At 40.2% G+C, this 21,550-nt stretch overlaps 1 protein-coding gene across 1 annotated transcript; it reads right to left on the reverse strand.

Annotated features, from left to right (window-relative positions):
- Nucleotides 1-7,222: 7,222 nt before the first annotated feature.
- LOC138602858 (phosphoribosyl pyrophosphate synthase-associated protein 2) lies at nt 7,223-21,550 on the reverse strand. Its single transcript, XM_069674457.1, has 11 exons — nt 21,463-21,550; nt 20,137-20,297; nt 18,840-18,892; nt 14,940-15,006; nt 14,648-14,820; nt 13,277-13,392; nt 12,942-12,997; nt 12,376-12,524; nt 11,781-11,851; nt 9,266-9,412; nt 7,223-9,175 (listed from the first exon to the last, which is right to left on the reverse strand). The coding sequence occupies exons 2-11, from the start codon at nt 20,217-20,219 to the stop codon at nt 9,017-9,019; spliced, it is 1,074 nt and encodes a 357-aa protein (XP_069530558.1). The 5' UTR covers nt 20,220-20,297; nt 21,463-21,550; the 3' UTR covers nt 7,223-9,016.

Raw genomic sequence — 21,550 nt, forward strand, 5'->3', positions numbered from 1 at the left:
CCTCTGGCAAGCCTCCTCGATCCTCTCTCCTAGAGATGCATGGAATTGGAATTGAGACATCCTTCAAGATGGCGCGCTGAGATCAATTTTCGGGTCACAGGCAGGAGGACCGAGGAGATGAGGAGGCACAAAATAGAGAAATGAGAAGTGTGTCAGAAGCGGGCAGAAGTGGGATGTTTTTTTCTTTTTCTTTTGGACCCTAATAGAGACACACCCAGCTGCTTGTGGCTGGTTCCCACTCAGGAGTCTGACACTGTTAGGACTGCCTATCCAGGGCCCTGGGGGTCCACCACCACCACCACTCACAGATGCTGAAGAGATGGCCCTCAGTCAGATCAGTGGACGACCTGTTGCTGAGGGCATCTCTTGGGGAAGCTCATCTGACCCAACCACCCGGTCCGGCCCAGGACACAGTCGCCTACATGAGAGGTAAGTATTTCAAATTAATTAGCTGAACTGAATTTAACAGAATGAATTATGTATGTAAATTCATCATTTTGCCAGTGTTGACTCAGTAACCCTCACCCATCCATCTTAGACACAATCTGGCACACTGATTTTCTTCTAGTGGTGCAATTTTTCTTGTTGACTGCTGTTACTTTTTCAGATTCGTAGTTGTCCTTCAGATATCATATTCTATTGTAAAGGTGACTCAGAGTTAAATATATGAAAAATTATGATGTGGCCTGAACACCGTTGCAAACATTAAATTCAAATTGGGTGGGGCACCTTTCTGGGTGAAGTTATAATTTAACAGTGTAATCTTCATCTTCTACCACTTGCTGATGGTGTAATCTGTCTGGTGGAGCCTTGTGCCATAACAGACCTCCATAATGGGCTAGATGTCGAGCACAAAATTGTTCTCATTACAGGAAAATGATGAAGACAACTTGTCAGCTGCCACACAGAGGGACGATCCAGAGAGGCCTATTGAGGTTTACACCTTCAAAGTAACATTGCTGATAGTTTTTTACCATAATAAAATTTGCACCTTCTTTTCCTCTAACAGAGCAATGCTGGAAGTCAAAATGACAAAGAAAAAAAATTAAATGCAACACAAAGAATTTGTTCAGAACGAAGAGCATGTCCACAATGTGTCATATAAGCAATATGAGGACTGAGAATATTGTATAAATAAATGATAATTGTGCAGAAAAACAGTAATGTTCAAACAGATAATCATCAGGGAATGATAAAAGTGTGGTCTGATCACCCTCTCCCGACGGAGATTTCTGTGGAGTATTTGCGCTTCGACGTCAACTGGCTCTTGGAGAAAAGGACTCGCACACTTCCTTCAGTCTGCTGACTTCAGCTAAAGAAGAGCAGAAACTCAGACGCTAACCTGCCAGCGAGCAGGTTAGATTCACAGAGTATGTTGAACTGACTCAGAGTTAAGCTGAACTCGTTCCCTTCAACTCTGACACGACTAAGTCTGAGTTTTCACTAAACCTGCTTCCTGAAACAGGGCCCAGGAGTCCGATACAGTTAAGGCTTACTATAGGGCAGAACAGATTTTCAAAAAATAGTAAAAAGAAATCATTCTAAGCTTTAAAGCATATGATTTTAAACACACAGTTACCAGAATACATGCTTTTCACACAGAATATATATTATCTTCACTCAGGTTACATGATTTACTTCACACTCAAGATGAATATCGTTTTTTAAAATTCCTTAAACAGTAGAAAAATGGCGGACACTATGTTTTGGTTTGTCTTTTTGGTCACGGCAACCTCGCCCCCTGCCCATCGCCCCTGACGTAAGCGGCTCTTGGTTCTGGACCAGAACCAGTTTTCCTGGCCGAGAGCCTGATCTATCGCTGTTAAAACACAACAAACAACTGGCTCCAAACCGGCCCTGAAAGTTTCTCAGTCAAAAAGGGGTATGAGTGTGGAGTGGGATGTTAAACTCTCCACCAGCAAGTCTGCACTGATGCTGACTTACTGACAAGGTGCAACGCTGTGTTATGTCAGAATCAGAATTAAGTTTATTGCCAATGAAGCCATATATGGCAGTCTTCTTTTTTGTGGTTTGAAGTGGCACCATCTTGTTGGACTGCTGGACCTTCAACCCACGGAGCAAAGTTTCTGCCTGCTTCAAGATGGACTCAGCACGATCTTTAGTTGTTGGCTTGATCGGGGCTTTGAAACCTTTTCCGGGGGGATTTCGGCTGTTAAGCACATCAAAAGCTGCATCTACAGAGTGCACAAAATGCACAGTTGCAGTGCAACCCTTAAACTCTTCCAACTTCAAGCTTTGCTCACAGTACTCCATACATCTGCCACACTGCTGCTGAAGAGCTGTGCTGCCAGATGGACTTTCATTTTTTGTTTTCTCCACTGTATATGAGCCATTCTTAGTCTGTTGCCAAGTCGCAGACCTTCTTTCTCTTGGAGTTTATTGAGAGCTTCGAAGTACTTCCACTTGATCTTACTTCCATCTTCTGTCTCAAATTCCAAGGAAGATGCAAAGGCATTACAAAGAAGCTTTAGCATGTGGCATGGATCCAGGAAAACATGTACTTTTTGTGTGTTTTCCTGAGGATGCAAAAAGTATGGCTTCATGTTGTTGATATTTAGGTCAGCGCCAAGTTCCCTTATCATGGCCAAGTTGCTTGTTGGTGCATCACAAGTAAGTGAAACAACTCTAACACCAACTTCATGAAGCCTGCTAAGGCTCTCCCTAACAACGTTTGCCTTCTCTGATCCATCCATACCTGTGATGAGAAAGTATGCAATGGGAATTTTCCATGACTCATTGACAGCCACAACCATGAGGACCAAGGCCTGGGTGGCGAGTGTTGTCAATTTCACCAGTGCCTATGTCCACATAGCCATGGAACTGGTCCCCTGAAAATTCTGTCATCTTATGGATGTATATTTCATCCATCATGAGAGCACAGATAGTTTCTTTTCCATTCTCTCTGTTGCCCTCTAAATGACTTTTTAGCGCAGTAAAAGATGCAACAGTAAATCCAGGATCGGCTGAGATGCTGCTGTACCAAGTGTGGATGGTGTGACTGTGTGGTAGAGCTTTTTGAAAGTTGTCACGCACATATTCATATGCCTTTGGGGAGTAAAAGTGCAGTGTGGTGGCAAACTGCTTCAGCTCCTCTGAGTACTTGGCTGACTTTTTCCCCTGTAGTATCTTCCGCATGATGTGTTTTGGTACTTCATCAATTGACTCAAGCAAAGATGCACATTGACTTGATATCATTAGCTTCTTCTTGAGTTCTTTGGTGGCTTCCTTTAAGGTGCTGATTTTTTTCTTCAAACGCCTGGACTTTTGGCATTGCCCTCTCAGCTTTCTCCTGTATTTTTTTAGGATGTCTTCTGTGGCCTGTTTCTTCTTTTTCAGGGACCTTGGGGACTCCAGGTTGTAACAGTGATCCTCTTGAATGCAGACAGGTATTGAATGTGTAGAAGTTGATGCTGAATAACTGTCATCTTTTTTAGTTTTATCCACTGTTACAGCAATGTCAGCCTGACAGATGTCAATGCTTGGTGGGATAATCCCATTTGCATTATCAGTCACAATGGCATTTTTGTAATCGGCAGCAGATGTCAGATTGATGTTGTCTGTTTCCCTGTCTGATAAAAATGATGGGCGACTTACCTCTGTTTCTCTAGATACCAAAATCTTGCGTTTAACCCCTGTCAGAAAGGACCTCACCAGACCACTTGGAAGCACAGTTGGGACCGCTGTTGTCTTTAGGCACCGTTTCCCCTAAAGAAATAAAGAAAAAAATTAAAATTGAACTAAAATTTCTTGCACTATCGTCCTCTAGAGGCTGTTAAAATATTTTGCCATTCTTCCTTTATTTCCAATAAAGAATATAAATTGTTACTAAATTGTTACTTTCACATGTCTAAAAACATGTTGCTGATGGCAAATGTAATAAAAATCACTGTCAATTATCCCAGAAATTATTTTACCTTTACGTCCTTGGTAAAGGCATGATCTTCAAAATGGGTGCTGCAAAGACGAGATGATGGTCCAGGTCTCCAGTCCTTCCGTCTCATGTTCACTACCCACTGCCTCAGTCTGGCTGCATCATGGTCACCTAAAGGAAGAAAATCCAATAATACTGCTTCATGTGATTTGTCAAAGGATGTATGCTATGCGAAATAAAAAGTTTAAAAAAGTAATTCTGACTGCTTTGTTACAAGAGGGTTTTAAAGTAAAACTCTAAATACCTAGTATCAAAACAGTTGCTGCTGTAAAAATGTTTATAACAGTTTGTTTCAGCTTGTTAATATAAGGAGTTATGGATGTTCCATTTAATTTTAGAACCTCTAGGTTTCAAAAAAGAGAAAAGAAGTTTAACAGACACTAGTTTTCGTGTATAGCGTTGTCCCTGGCAAAGGAATCTGGCAATGTGATTTTATCAGTATTTCCTATGTGAACGGTGTGTTTAACCAGTAAATCCAATTAAATGTAAAACCTCTGCTTGCTCTTATATATAATTGTAAAGTGCTATACATAGGGATAGCATTCAGATGTTATCAATATATTATCCTTAATGATATTCCTTTTTGTTTCTGATCTATAACATTACTCCTTATTTGGTAAAATACATTTATTACTGGAAAATAATCAGAACAGCTAACGCTATAAATATCATTCCTGAAAGCAAAATATTTACCGAAATGTACTAGACTTGCTTAAAAATAGGAAGAAAATAGATACTTTAAAATAATGTTATTTCAACAAATGTGTTTATTGTCTGCAACATCTCCATTGGTTTGGTTCCTCAATTTCGAGCATATCAGCCAAAAAATCATGGATTAGCTTAACTAAAACTTACAATATGAACATCTTGAAACGATTAAAGTGATCCCTGGTAGCGTTTGAAACCAATATTATAGGTACGTTTGAAATCATCATTAGCAGTTAATGTTAATATGTTAATATTCCTCCTTCTTCCAGATAATCCATTTGCATTTCAGCCCAGCACGGGTAGCGGAAGAAAGTCGAGCCTGTTGAACTGTATGACTCTTAATGTATAACGCTCACTAATCATACTGCTAAAATGTAAACGATAATAATAAGGCAGGCTGGATGACAATTATTAGACTGTATAATTGACTGTACTTAGTAAATAGTCTATTGGACCTTGTGTAGTCAGTGATGCGGACCTGGTAGCTGAATTGTACGGTTATGGATATTTTAATTCAAGTTCATGCACAGTAACAATAATATCATGAAACATAGCAAGTAAGTTTATTAGGTTTTGCCTTCATTGTTTTCTAATAAACTGCTAGCCATCAGTAACCTACTATTTAACACATAACGGTAGCTAACTTTAGCTAGCTCATTACTTTAAACCATTGATGAGCACACAGAACACACATCTAACTTACCGAAAAAACTGCAAAGATCCGCTGGGTTCAGGTCGGTTAGAACAGTCTACTGCAGAACAACTCATTTTGTCAGTTCGAAAAACACAAAAACGGAACGATAAAAGTTTAAATCTCCTCTCGGCTTTCCTATTCTACGTATAATCGTCATATTTTAACACCAAGTCAGTTAAACTTCAGGGATATCAATCTGTCCATTTAGGAAGCACAAGTGATTGTGAATCAATTTCACCTGCAGTGGTGCAAATTAAAGAGACAACAGGTGCAATGGAGAGGCAAAAGCAAGACATCCCCCAAAAGGGAATGGTTTTGCATGTGGTGGCCACAGACAGATGCCCTCTCCTGATACTTTCTGTCTGATTCTTCTTTAGTTTTGTGTTTTGCTAGTGTCCTTGTAACTCATGTAACAGACTATCAGGGTGGCATGAGGGCCCGACATCCTCTAATGGGACCTGTGCTCACAGCCCAGCACCGTGCAGCTCCATTAGCCTTCGCCAGAGAACACCAGAATTGGCAGGTCCGCCATTGGCGCCCCGTTCTCTTCACAGATGAGAGCAGGTTCACACTGAGCACATGTGACAGACGTGAAAGAGTCTGGAGATGCCGTGGTGAACGTTATGCTGCCTGTAACATCATCCAGCATGACCGGTTTGTCGGTGGGTCAGTGATGGTCTGGGGCGGCATTTCCTTGGAGGGCCGCAAAGACCTCCATGTCATAGCCAATGGTACCCTGACTGCTGTTAGGTACCGGGATGAAATCCTCCAAGCAATTGTTAGACCTTATGGTGGTGCAGTGGGCCCTGGGTTCCTCCTGGTGCAGGACAATGCCCAGCCTCATGTGGCCAGAGTGTGTAGGCAGTTCCTGGATGACGAAGGCATTGATGCCATTGACTGGCCCTCTCGTTTACCTGACCAATTGAGCACCTATGGGACATTATGTATTGGTGCATCAGACACCGCCAAGTACCGCCACAGACTGTCCAGGAGCCCTGATCCAGGTCTGGGAGGAAACCCCCCAGACACCATCCGCCAACTCATCAGGAGCATGCCCAGATGTTGTTGGGACACACAACTGAGTCACATCATGAGTTGCCATGATGACATTCACGTAAGTTGGATCAGCCTGTGATTTCAATTTTGTACTCTGATTTTGGGTGTGATTTTGAATCCAAGCCTCAGTGGGCTGATGATTTTGGTTTCCATTGACTGTTGTTACATCATTTTGTTCTCAACAAATTATACAATGTACATCAGTAAAGATTTTCAACTTGAATTATACGTTCATCAAGATCTTACACTGTTGATGAGGCTGGCAGCAGAGAGGAAGAAACTTTTCCTGTGTCTGGAGGCTTTGGTCCTGATGGACCGCAGTCTTCTGCCTGAGGGAAGGGTCTCAAAGAATCTGTTTTCAGGGTGAAAAGGGTCGGCCATAATCTTACCCGCACGCCTCAGGGTCCTGGAGAGATCACTCTCTCTCCAGAGCAGATGATACGCTGCAGCCTTCCCTTGTCCTTATATGTTCATCATGAGATGAGTGCAGCGTGTAGAAACAGTTTGAAACCTGGTGTTCACAGCAGCCTGCAGACTGAGCTGAGAAGACTGGGGATTACTCCCAACATAGTTTACCTATAGATTTAAAACGTCACCCACGTTTAGTATGGACATTCAACATTGTAACGTTATATAAGTCTTAAAATGTGAAACAGCATAATACCCCCTCTTTAACTAAGATGGTGAACACGATAAACATTTACCGACTGAAACATCTGCACGTTAACATGGTTATTATCAGTTTGTTAGCATTCTTGTGAAAACTAAAAACATCAAGCAAAAAGACATTAGGAAGAGACAATTTTCACTTTCATAGGTCATATTTATTCATTTTAAGTGCTGAAAATAAATACAAAACAGTTTTGGGACACATCTGGTAAAGTGACAAAGACCCGCTTCAGTCAAGTTTTGCTTATCAGAAAAAGTTTCACATTACTTTTTCAGCTTCAGCTGCAGTTTTGAACTTTTTATGAAACTCAGGTAGAATGTGTAAGCAACCTTCAGTCTCTCTCATAATGACCTAATGAATAAGAATGAATTTACCCATTTTTAAGTGATAAAGAACAACTGTCCCCCTCCAACCGGGGAGTAAAACTGCACTGAAATGTTGAAATGCTTATTCGGCAATGGTTTATTTGGGAGTTTCCTCAATGCAGAGCCCTCCGGCCGGAAGGAAACATCGGATCTGTGGCATGAATAAATATAAAATATGAGCAGGCATTGAACAATGGCACACAATGTTACATGGATGACTCATGAATACACATTTCATGAGTGCACTGCCATAAAATGTTTGTATTGCCCATTTAACTAGTCTGAGAACAAATTTCCAGTTCATCTTAAGCAATTACTAGTTTTGACACCTGATTAGCATCTAAATACTACAGCAACCACACATATGGCTACCTGGTGGGAGTCTAAACTACTTATATAAGTAGGTCTTTCAGACATCACATAAAAAACTGACGGAGGGTTAAACATGCACTCCGATAATCTACGTGAAATAATTAGCTGGAAACCTGCATATTTTTGCACAAAACAGGAGCGTTATGAATCAGCTATGTTAGCTGAGACTCTGTTGTGTATTGGAGCATTGAAGGCCTGTGTGTAGCATGTCCTGTAGAAGGCACTGGCACTCTGATACGACAAGTAATTCACCATATTCACACGGCAGGCTCAGGTCGGAAAACACATACTGTTACAAGAACGATAATGTCAAACTGCTACAAATACATAATTAATAACCCATTAGCTTCCATCAGAAAAGGGCAAACACAGCTTTTAGTCACTTCCTAGCTAACATTACAGTTTGAAATTGTTACACAACATGATAGGAAGGATGTAAATACATAGTTAACAGTAATTTTAGCCAGGAAGTGGTTGAACGCTAACATTAGCAAGTGTCTAACTGTAGCTAATGGTTTATTAAATGTGTTGTTTTAACTTGAAATACGTCCCGATATGATTGATATTAATCATTGTGTTCAGTTACAGATCAGTCGAGAAACATAAACAACATAAAATTATATCAAGTGGTCAGACTGCCTACGTTTTTTACATCTTGTATGAATTATAACAGCATTTGAGCTTCAGACTCCGAGGCGTGCTGCTGTGTAAATACGGGGAAGGGAGAATGTACTTCAAGAGACATTCAATGCTAAAACATGTCATGTTCTAACATTAAGATTAAACACCAACACTACTTTCTAAGGAAACATAAGTAGAACAGTGTATACAGACAAGATGGAGAGACAGAAAGAAAGATGAAGACATAATAAAACTGAGTTATGTTTGACAGCAGGAGACGGCAGCCATTGGAGAGACTGAAGTCTACTAAGTCCATTGAGGACTCAGACCAGTGTGTTCAGTAACAGCTATGGAACATGACTAGTCAGTGGAAGTCATTTATGTGCACGTGTGTGTGTGTGTGTTCAGTCATCGTCTATGTTAAGCTGCACTCAAAGGAACGGTCAGCATTTATACACTTGTATGAAAGAAATGGAAAATTGTGTGTGTGTAGCAATTTCAGTGATTAACATTCACCCTTATCAAATCTGTAAAGGCAAATGGGGAGTGTGTGTGTGTGTGTTTGTGTGTGTGTATTGTCAGTCATCTACTCCTATGTTGCGGAACAGGTAGGACATGGACTCTCCGTTGTGGATGCGGCGGATGGCTTCCGACAGGATCATGCTGATGTCCACTGTTTTGATCTTTGGACACTGGAGCTTTTGGAGCTCGTGGGGTATTGTGTTTGTCACCACCACCTGGTTGGGGGGTGGAGATAAATATAAGATGTAAGTATGGCACCAGAATACTGTTAATTTTGAAGAAAAGGTGTCAAGGTGCCCACTCGCCTCATCAATAGCCGACTCCTCTATGAACCTAGGAGCATCCGAGGAAAGGATGCCATGAGTTGCCATGACGAAGATCTTGTAGGCTCCTCTTTCCTTCAGCGTTTCTGCTGCTGCCACAAAACTGTCGACATCATCAATGATGTCATCCTGCAAGATAAACAGACCCGTCTCGAACAAGCAGATCAACTCTCAGTATCAAACCATATATTGTATATCTAGTAGTGACGTAGCCTCTTGGTTTCCAAAGTGAAGCTATGTAGAAATGCCTTTAACCCGGATTCTCTCTAAAGGCCAGCAGGGGGCGACTCCACTGGTGTCAGAAGAGTCAGAACTATACATAAAGATGTTTCCACATATGAACTTCAGACGATCAGGGCCAGTCATTGTCTGGACGTTCCCTTTCACACATGTAGCACACAGTTCAATATAAATACATAATACTTGGATAGGTTAAGGCCAAAGATAGCTCTTCCGTAATGGTGACTGTTTATGCGTCAATACCACAAACTAAATGTTCAAGGACATACACAAATGCAAAAATGGAAAAACAAAATACTGACAACTGAGGCAAGCAGAAGATATGAGGCAACATGCCCACTCACTTGCTGCAGATGGTCTGGACAATTACCTGCTGTATCCACACATCTGCTCACATTAAACGAACTACTTATTGGGGAAGCTGGCAGGTTAAAGACCATTTAATTTCCGGAGTAACTGATTTCAGAATTTGACTTCTCACATGCAGCCCCTTCGGTTATTGTCTAGACATTTTCAGGAGTGCTTTGCATTTGTGAAAGGGGATCAAGTCTACCAGGAAACTCTCAGGTAATATATTACCTAAAATCGTTTTCCCAATGACTTTTATGGTCTTAATACCTTGTTCAAAGTCTTCTGCAAGAGAGCATGATTTTGGTCTCATTCAAGGTAATAGATGATTCAGAAGCCGCAAGAAGTATTTTACGGACACTTGTGGTATCGGAAGAGCAATTTATGTTTACTGTACTATTTAATTCAAAGAAATTTCACTGGTGTAAAAAAAGTTGTAAAGGCAAAACTGCAATTAAATGTCCACATGTATATTTATAACTTATTTCATAATATACAAGATAATCTTAAATTATGACTTGGAAGTCGTTGGCAGTTTTAGACTTACTGTCTCTCAAATGCACTCAAGGGCTTTATTTTCCAGAGCATCTTCTGTCAAACTTGACAGCGTCAGTTTACTTTTCCTGCTCTCTAGTACGTTCTGTAAGTATCTGAGTGCCCTTTCAACAGGAAAAAATACTGCAAAATATATATAATATTTAAACCAAAAGTCAAAAATGTCAGGTGAGCCACAGTCAGTGCACCTGTATAGTTGCAGGCATGAAGGACATTAAATATCGATTCTAAAAATGATTGTCAATTATTGGGGGCACTTGCATTAATGCCAAGAAAACCTGTTTACAGTACAGCTGCTCTAACACCTACGGTCACTGCTGAAACTCATTTAAGGCACACCTGCGTGTTTTTTTTTTTTTCCTTCAGCTGCAGACACAGCAGCAGCTTCTGCTCTGTTCATTGGGCTCCTTTCTTTTCCTTTAGTTCACACTGATTATTCTGACTCTTATGTCACTCTTGTCCGTACTCTATAATTGATGTGACATAGACTGTAGTAAGCTACAATACTTAAAATCAAATATTATAAATTAAAAGAACCCATAAAAATGCCTAACACTAGGGATGCACGATATTGAATTTTTTGCAGATATCCGATATTTTCCAACCCTTTCGGCCGATTTTCATATTGCTATATTAGGCACATGTTTTTGTCCACCTAATTGCGGAGAACATCAAGTCTCCCCTGTAGTGGAATTGATATCATGCCTACTCTTATTGTAGTGGCCAAAAACTGCATACATCTTGCACCATTCTTCACGCTTGACGGAAGAGGCGTGGTGCAGGTAGTACAGTCATTTAAGTTTCCATATCTGTTAACGTCTGTTTCAGACCAACACAAGAAGCTGTTCTGCTGTATATACGCTGACGTGCGGGGTCTTTGCTGTTTTTTCCAGCAAGTTAAAACCCCTGTGAGAAATTTTTTGATGATTATGAAACTGACTGAAATGTATTCTGATTACTCTATATGACCTAAAAAAGCAGACCAGACCATCAGCAGTTATTTTTAATGCCTGGAACCGCTGGCGGTGGGGGTAGGGGGGGGGTGAGGGGGGGTAGGTGTCAAATGAAGTGATAAACTGCACGCTGCCTTTGTTTACATTTTACAGGGCAATAATTTAAAGTGAGTGATACATATGACTGTTAAAAACCACCACTTTAGCATGTAAAGGACAAGATCAGCAAAGAGATAAGCGGTAAAGCTTTGTCCACAGGGGTTGCCAAAATCAACACAAACCAAAAGTTCCTCACAGGAGCTTCAAGTGTGTGTTTTGGTTAGCATCATCCATCTATATATACAGTTGTTGGTTAAAAGCCAATATCATGTGTTTGAACCAATCAAACTGAGTGTTCTCACCACTATGATGGCAATGCGTCCTCCTACGTCTCCTACCACAGTAATGGGAGGCTTCTCTTTGGGGATCAACACTTGAAACCGGCAAAAGGACACACCGAGAGAAAAAGTGAGTAAGTGGTAAAAACAAAAAAAAAACAACATAATATATATATATGCTGATAAGGGCTGCATGATATTAGAAAAAAATGGCATAATGATAGCTTTTAGTTCTATATATATATATAATATGTGCTTTTAGCACGCAGGTGACAGCAGCAGCGTCAAGTTCATATTTACAGGTAAAACATGGACTCTGCATGTACAGCTGTCACTTCTCAGTGTGCTCTTTTGAGGGGCTGTTCTTGTTATATGAGGAAAACTTTTCTTGTAGATAACTTAAATAAGGAAAACTGGCAAAATTCTTATTTTCATGACTTTAGGATCAAGCATTAAAAAAGTTCTAACGTGACGTTTTAATTTGCCTCACTTTTCATCACACTGATCACAATGTGACTGTTACAGATACACATATTGCAATGTCAATAGTAAAACAATATCAGCCCTGATTCTGTAAAATTTGGGTTACAGGATTTATCATTGTGTGCGTTTGCATTACGTGGTATCTCCATGCTGGGGTGAATGGCTCCAGTGGTCTTGACGGTCGGTGGGGAGTGACGTCCGTCTACCTGGTCGGACTCTGCATCCTGAGCTTCTCCGTGGATCACTGCGATACCCAGACGCAGCCGCTCAGCAAATGACTGAGCCCTGCACATCCAGACAGAGAGGGACAATCAAATACAACAGCTGTTCATCCTAACTTACTGGACTATTTCTGAAGAAGTCTTAAGAGGAAGTGGTACATCAGGTGCCAAAAAAATGAATATACATAAACATGAAACATAACTTGTTTCCTTAACAGTCACTGTGTAAAATATCAAAAAAGTGACTTTTGCTCCCCCTAGTGATTGTATCATAAACACACTGTGGCACACAGCACTGCATGCTGCCACATGAAGGCAATATCTGACCTTTACTTCCTCTGAGAAGGAAACAGTGGTGAGAGGGACAGCAACACAAGTTCATAAATAGCCTATAAGTTAACACTGAAATATAACAAGTGAAAGCTCTGAAGTGCAGCACATGAATTCAATTTCATGAAAACAGTTAATGAGGGGAGCTTACCTTTTGGCAGAAGCTGGGGATTTGGCCACAATCACAGCATTTCTATAGTCAGGGATCTGGAGATAAATAAAGATATAAATTGATTGACAGATACAATTCACACTTCACTTAACCCGCCCCAACAGTGGTTGTCTAAATATAGCTTAGTAACAGTAACCAGGTACGACAGGCACATGTTGAGGAAAGGTTTATATCTGCCACTGTTGTCACTGTAGACCACATATGTGCCTTGTAAGAAGCTCAACACGAGTGGTGGGGATTCATCAGTTTAATATGTTGTAGAAGAGAAAGGAAAATGTTTGATGCCATCATGTTGAGTACGCATGAGTTTTCACCTCTTCCTGGATGTACTGCAGCAGAAAGGGGGAAGCTCTCAGATTGTCCACTGGGATGTTGAAGAAGCCTTGAATCTCTTTCTGATGGAGGTCCATTGTGATCAGGTGAGTGAGACCTGCACAAACATGGTCAGTTGCAATGCTTGAATTTCACTTTAACAACACCGGTTAAGTATTGGGACACATACTTTGAAACTAGCCCTTTACAAGCATTTTAACCATTCACCTTGCATGTAATGCAAATGTTCTGTTGATTAAACTAAAAGGAACACTCTAGGAAGGAGCACAGGTTTCTTACTCTCTACACTTCTTTGGGCTTTACCCGACTAAGCATTTAATGAGTCCCACCAGATTTGGAGGTTCAAAATGAAGCTTCAAATATTTGTTCCTTTTTTGGCACCATACCAAACTTCTATATTAGCCAATATGAGCCTTCTGTATGATGCTCCTTTATCAGAGTTAGCCTGGCTGAAGGCTGAAAAATTAAAAAATTTCCAACCGACAACTTTTTCTGAGAGTAATCCTCTATGCACAAAAATGTGTGAATAATAAAAGGAATTCTATTTTTAAAAAACTGGCAAAGCAACTGGAAGAAAGCGGTTATTCAGCTCCCAGCCCCTTCTGACGTCATGTGTCTGCCGGGGAAAAGTGTCGGAGAAACACAGATTTTTGATGTGGAACTGCATTATTTTGAGTTTTTACTGTGTTAGACACTGGGTCTGTTTGTTTTCACAAGGAGGAGACTGCTGCGGGTAATTCAGCTCCCTAAATAAACACTGAACAGTCATTTTGATGTCCGGTTTAAATCCATAATCCAAGTCTAAGACTTTTTCACATTATGTTGTATGTTCTTTGATGACGTCATTACATTACATTGGTTTAAATGACGTAACTACATGTGGATGGCAAAAAAATTGTTTTTTACATGGTCCTGTTCCCATCATCCTAAAATAAAAACTATAATAGCTAAAGATGTTATTCTTTTTTTACAACATAAAACTAAAGTGCCAATATTTTCCTCGAGTTCCTACATTTAATTCTTCATTGTTTTGGATTAATATGTTCGGGTGTATATTTAGCTAAATCTTAGGACATTACAAGACAGGTTTTGTATTTTACATTTATGACACAATTTCAAAACGTTAAGCACTTATTATGGTTTATCAAATAACATAACAAAAGGGTTAACAGCCTTCCATGCTGTTTTATGGGTGTGATTAAAATGACACAGCTAAAAAAAAAAAAAAAAGCAGAATTGCAGAGATGTGACAAAATGCAATTTGACTCTTGGTCTCTGTCAGCTTGGAGGGGGCAGCCCCACCACATCCCCTCCTCTTGTTTTGTGCTGTAAAGCAACACTCGCCCACTCACCTGCTTTACACATCATAGAGGCGATAAGCTTGGAGACGATGGAGCCCCTCTTCCTCATCTTACACTGCTTGCTGTAGGGGAAGTAGGGTAAGACGCCCGTGATGCTTCTGGCACAGGATGTCCTGCATGCGTACACCATGATCAGCATCTCCATTATGGTGGTGTTCACATCTCTGCTCCAGCCGAGGGATGGAGGGAACAAAGAAGAGGAGAAGGTATTGACAGAACGCATTATAAGAGTAATGTGTTGCAGGTCAAAGGGTTTTTCAATCAGTTGCGTGATCTGTCTTACTTGGACACCGTCTGGATCACAAAGACATCTTTGCCTCGCACCGACTCTTGGATCTGCACTCGCGTTTCTATGGAGATGAAATAGGGTGTGAGAATGAGAGCAACATAAAAACCCTGCACACATAAACACAAATTCACACACATACACACACTCCTACCTCATAACAAAGCCTTGGAGGCCTGTCAGCTTCATTAGAGGGCTATCCGAGCCCTTTGTGCTTCTTACACGAACTGCCCCTCCTCCCCCCACTACCAACTGTGTGAAACTGTAGATACTAGCATACCAAACATGTGCCTCCCACACAAAAGAGATAAGAACACAAAATGATTCCTAGGAAGAGCCAAATGTCAGACAGAAACAGAGGAAACTGGAGCAGATCTGCTATCAACCAAAATGTGTTTAGTGAGTTTGATAGTTAATGCAAGCAGCAGTTTTAGAGGCAGGACATTTCACCAACTTTTAATATATTCATGGTCTATTAATTTTTTTTTTACATGATCTACTTACTATTATGTACAAAATGTTTATGTTTTATTGTAAGTTTTTAGACAGATATCCTCCTGTCAGACTGTTTGTGATTTCTCAGAATGTCACAAACATCTTACCTCTACTATAAAATAGCTTGTGGCCTGTAACCTGAAATAAGGAACACTGAATATTTGTTTTGTCAAACTCGCATCAGCATTGTGTTACACAGTAAAAGACAGAGGATCACAGAAGCGACACAGATCTATTGTTTTAGGAATCAGCAAATCCTCCAGAGAGCAGCAAGTATTTTGGTTTCTTTTTAACATGTTATTGTAAGTGAATGTTCTCCGTCTTCATCAGGGTACGAATCAATGTAAGAGTCGTTCTTCCTCTCTGCAATCAGACTACTAAATGCTCTGTATGTTTTCTTGCCAAGTTGTTTCGAATACTTTTTTTTTTGTAACATTCATTTTTTTCGGCCTTTTGCCTTTATCGGAGAGGATAGTAGATACAGACGGAAATGATGACCTGCAGCAAAGGGCCGAAGGTAGGACTCTAACCCGGGGCCACTGCGTCGAGAACTGTGCCTCTTTACATGGGGCACCAATTTAACTGCGGAGCTAAACCTGCGCTCCTCGTTTAGAATTCTATTGATCAGCTAAATAAAGCCATTTGATGATTTGATTTATTGATGATAAAGCAGGTGAAAACCGCGACAGTTTGAGAAGTCTTCTCAGAGTTGGTATTCTGCACACGAACACATAATGCTAACCAGCTATGCTGTAAGAAGATCAAATCCACTGAACAAACTATAAACATACGCACATGGACAATGTAAACCTGTACAATCTTACATCCTCCAATACAACTGGTCTGTTTTTGTTGACACTGCCATAAAGGTAAATGTTTTTTTTTACCTCTTATAAGTGCTTAATGGTGTGGTGGTGTACTGGAGTGCATTATATTAAAAGGTGTCTTTCATATTCTCCAGCTTGTACTTTTTTAGATACGAGTAGTGGATTTGTGCGTACAGGTGCCCAAGCCAGCTGGATTTATAAGACACCATAAATACTGCTCCTGTTGTGATTAAACGTGTCAGAAAACAAAAGAACTTCTTATATTCAACATTACAAAAGAAAGAACTCCTCCTCCTCCTCTCTAAATAAATTCGACATAAAAAAGTTATTTTCCTAAAAGACACTTTTTTTTAAACAACCCATCAAGAAAAAGTAACAGGAGATGAAGGACATTTTGGTAACCAAAAAACAGAATCATAATATTATGAGCAGTAAAATGTAAACTGAACTTTGTCTGACACAATTTAGATAAGTCTTTTCTCTTACAAAAACTAATACAACTATGTCTCATATGTCAAAACAGTAGCATCAAACTGCAGTTTAGATTAGCACTTTGCTTTTAGAGCCTGTTTTTAAAGTCAAAGTGTTCATTGCTGTTTAACTGACAAGCACCTCTGCATAGCTCTTATAAAACAATGGCTCATTAACAAGTCAAAACTATGCAGAGGAATGCAAAGTCTGTGGACGTGTATAAACATTAAACCAGTAAAGCTGGGGTTATTGGTGAAGGCCAGTATTATAGCAGCCGACTGTATTATATGTTGTGTAACAGTTCAAATACTTTGTTACTTTATACACACAACCTGCACATAATTTAACATTTAACAGCTAACCTGGTGACACAAACAGTGAAACTGAACTGTAATAATTTATCTGCACCTAGTTCTCCCTGTGTCTTCATACCACTCTACCTACATGAGTGTTATATCTTAGTACAGTATACTGTCACAGCCCTGTAGGGTTGATGAATGTTGAAGATGTTGTCGGGTATCCATTGTGTGCAGGTTATTGTTTTCAGTTTTTATTTCTTTCAAATTTTGGTTATTGCTGTGATGAATTAGTTTTTCAGACACATGTAGCACTGCACAACATCACTGTGCTGCAGTATTTGTTGACCTTTCCAAAGCCCCTTTCACACGTGCACAGCAACCCTGAATTTGACCATAACCCGAGGGAGCTGCATTTGGGAACACAAATGTCTGAATCAGTTACACCAGGCATCGAACTGTCTTGGCCCTATCATCGCGTGCAGCTGTCTGGCAGATAAAGATATCAACGGCCAAAATGTCTGCTGGGAAAATATGCCAGATAAATAAATACTTAAAAAATTAATAAAGGCGTATTAAATAGGCTATTGTGTTTATTAAAAGACATGTCGCCAAGAGAACTTAAATATAAACTTATACAGCCTCTGCCTCTACTGTTAAAACATTAAGAGATGGGCGGAGATGGACAACGGCACAGTGCGACCCATCATTTGCGGTACTCGGCGAGATGCAGCGCTTATCTCGGCAAAGATTGCCAGCACAATCCCTCTGTCGAGCGTGGCTGCAGAGCATTGATTCTCGCTCCAGAACCAGATAAAAACAGCCCTGAGAAAGTTACGCAGTCGAGAAAGCAATGGGTGATGTCACGGGGGCTACGTCCATTACTTATACTATTATTACTACTACTATTTCACCATTAGAATTGTGGTTCACTCTCCACCATATTGTAGTATTTGTTTACAAAACTGCTTTAATCTGTTCACCTTGCTTCTCTTGACTTCTTTTCCCCCCTCACACCTAGACCACTGCACACATCGGCTCATCCGGCCCCACCTATTTATGTTTCTCTCTCCCTACATGTGTCTGCTCTGTACAACTTGCGTTACACATTTTTCACCAACAATTCTGTTTTCACAGCAGCAGGTAAGCCGCTCGTAAAGGAGGCTCGACGTTAGAGTACTTTTCGTGTTTTTGTTTATTTGTTTGGTTTCAATGGACCTGCCCTCCATTCAGGACTTATACCGGTCCAGGATCTAGAAAACGGGCAGGTAACACCACTGCAGACCCCTCACACCCCAGGACACAAACTTCTACCCTCCGGTAAACTTTACAGAACACTGTACGCCAAAACAACCAAACACAAAAAACTGTTTCTTCCCACAGGCTGTTACTCTGATAAACACACAAAAGTCACAGAGCGTCAGAACAAACACTGTGCAAAACCAACATCCCCTGTGCCTGTAAATAAGATTGTTCACCTCATTGTATGGACACATCTTTTAATCATGTAAATATCATCCCTCATCTGGCATGACTCTATGCACACTGTTTTTACTGTAAATACTGAAAAACTACCTCTGTAACATAATTTCATTTTTTTATCACATTATTTCAGCTCCCTTTGCGCTCCTCACCATTGCACTATTGTCTCTCGTGGCTTGTACATATTGGTTTAATGTTTAATATTTAATGTCTAAGGTAGACTTGTAGTTTTTAGTTTAATATTTAATGTTAACATGTACATAGAGAGCGAAGTTAAGTCAGAGTCAAATTCCTTGTGTGTACATACCTGTGTGACATCATCTTACCTCTGTTAGCTTCCTGGTACACCTGCGCCTTGCCAATCTCCACCCCTAACCGCCTGAGAGGAAGAGAGAGAGAGAGAGAGAGAGAGAGAGAGAGAGAGAGAAAAATAGAGAGAGCCTCAGGTTAGGCTTTGAGGTCAGGACAGAAGACCTTTATTGCTATAACTGTTGTTGCGAAGAGTTATATAGTTGAAGGGTTGTTTACACACATACAGAAAGAACAAATGCTCCAGGAGAAATGTACTTTTGTTACATTACTTCTTTTTAGAAAGCCTGCCCTGCTCACTCTGCAGACAGCACATTTTCTTCTTGTTAACTGTTAACATGCTGCGCTTCATTCCCCCTCTCTCTTTCTCTCACACACAGCGGGAATGTAGTGTCTGATAAGCTCGGCTGAATACTCTATTTGTTTTATAAACACGCACAGACTCCAATGTCATTGTTGAGGCCAGGAGTAGGTTGTGTGCATTTTGAGTACGCATTGTTTCCACGTAACAGCATCAAATATGGATAATGTTACAGCTCATCACACAACTAGAATTTTTATATTATAAAAGGGGGCCACATGGGGTTTGTATAGTGATGAATTTGCATTTATTTCATATTCTTTTAGCTGCAGGGACTGTTCTCTAAATATACAGGCAGTTGCAATGGACCGACTGTTTAACAATAGTTCTCGGCTCTAGGATTAAGACATTATTTAAGCTTAGTGCCATAATTTCCCAAAGGTGTATTCTTCTCTATTTAAAGAGATCAAATCACTTTTAAGAAGCTCATAAAAGGGGTATAATTTTAAAAAAAATGTATATCATTTTGAAAGAAGAGCCATATAAAGAAAAATATAAATACTCTCTTTTTTGTCATGCATACAATAAATGTTACTGTTTTACCCTTGCTATACTGAAATCTTACACACTGTTAACTGTCTACTTCACCAAGATATAATACCAAGCTGCAGGAAATACTGCGTCATTGTGAGTAAGATAACGGCTTTGCAAGAAAATATTTTTGCACAGGTTGTGAATTTGTCTATATTCTTCTATATTGTCTTTTGTGAAACTAAGCAGCATTTGAGTGTTAGATAATTTATACATATGGTGACACATGCATTACCAGCAATTCAGACGTAAACACAACTTAGTAAGTTATTTCATGTTTCTTATAAAGTCCCTAAATCCCTTTTACACTAAACAGCTTTTGCAGCTAACCTTTTCTGGAATCATGTATTTGGGATGTTGATGCCTGCATAACTGCACAACATTTGTGTGTGTGTGTAAGTGATATGCTCTCCTGAACTCACTCTGCAATCCTCTTGCCCAGCTCGCGGCTGGAGGGGTGCGAGTTTGCGGTGAAGATGACCAGGCCGCCCTTTGTGTGGTTCATGTCTGTGGGGTCTCGGCCGCTGCTCTCCCCGCACTCAGGCAGTGGATCCCTGGGCACCCACGCTGCGCTGAGCCCTTCCTGCAGTCGAGACGTAGGGAAGGAACACTTCCTTTAAAATCAATGTGTCATTTCTCGTGACTCGAGTAAAGTAGGAACAGTCTAAAATTCTTATTTAATCTCGTTTACTTTAAATCAACATTGTATTTATTCTACGCCCTTCTTGGCTGGGTTGAAGTTACAAGAGAGAACACACTGCGACATAACCTCAAAGTTCAAACAGGATTTAAGATCCTTGTACTTCAAAATATGACCGAGTTCTTTATAAACTTCCTGCAAAAAGTCAGGAGGAGTTCTCCTTTTAGATTGAGGGGCAGCATTGTCATACAACACACTACTACAGCTGTATCTTCTTATTTTCATTTTTGTCTCAACTATTTTCTATAATTTCTAGATTACTTTGAATTTCATTGTACATTCTTCTCTGCTTTCTGAATCTGTGTATGAATGTTGTGTGTCTGGTAGCATGTGTAGTCTAAAGCATGCAGTGCTTACAAGAGTCTAAGTTTTTAGTGTATCTGCTTGCACATATCGTTACACTTGAGGAGGTTTGTGGAACAATAACACAGAGCAAACACAAAGGCTGGGCTGCAACCAGATGCCATATGCAACCATGTGCAACCAGAATATGTGGAACTTAAGACAACTGGATGGTTTATTTTTTTTAGATAAAAACGTATTTTACCATTGGGAATTTTCTTTTAGATGCTCAATTGCGTTTAACTGGCTAGATCGCGCATTTAACAGGAGGTAGATATCGTCCATCCCAACTATCAACACAGTCACGACATTAGCTTCCTCATGTTGCTAAGCTAGCAGGACAACACAGGATTTTGACGTTCACCATGCCGTATATTTCTCTCGAATGAAGGTGTTCAGAAGTTAATAACCCGTGTGTTGAAGTTGAGGTCACACTGACTGTTGTATAAGAACATTTACACTAATAAAGTCAAATAAATGTAATCTAATATTAAATGTAAGACTGTAACAATATGAGATAGCGTGAGCTAACGTTAACAAACAAGTACTAACGCGATAGCTCGCAAGAAATAATCTTGCTCCGGCATGGCTCTTGAATGCGCGAATTGATTTCTCATGAATCAGAAAACAAGTCTTTCTAAGAAGCTCGCTGAAATAAAATAACGACTGTTTAAAAGGGCAAATAAAGCACAATAATACTCCTCACCAGTTTGTGTGTTGTGTCCGGTTACAATCTGCAACCAACAGTATTTGAATGTACAAGCCTTCAGCTCTTTTCAACCTGTTCCCCTCAC

Source organism: Semicossyphus pulcher, unplaced genomic scaffold (assembly GCF_022749685.1).
Source record: "Semicossyphus pulcher isolate SPU_LCO1_2020_fin unplaced genomic scaffold, fSemPul1.0.p SCAF_23, whole genome shotgun sequence".
Taxonomy (NCBI): Eukaryota; Metazoa; Chordata; class Actinopteri; order Labriformes; family Labridae; genus Semicossyphus; species Semicossyphus pulcher.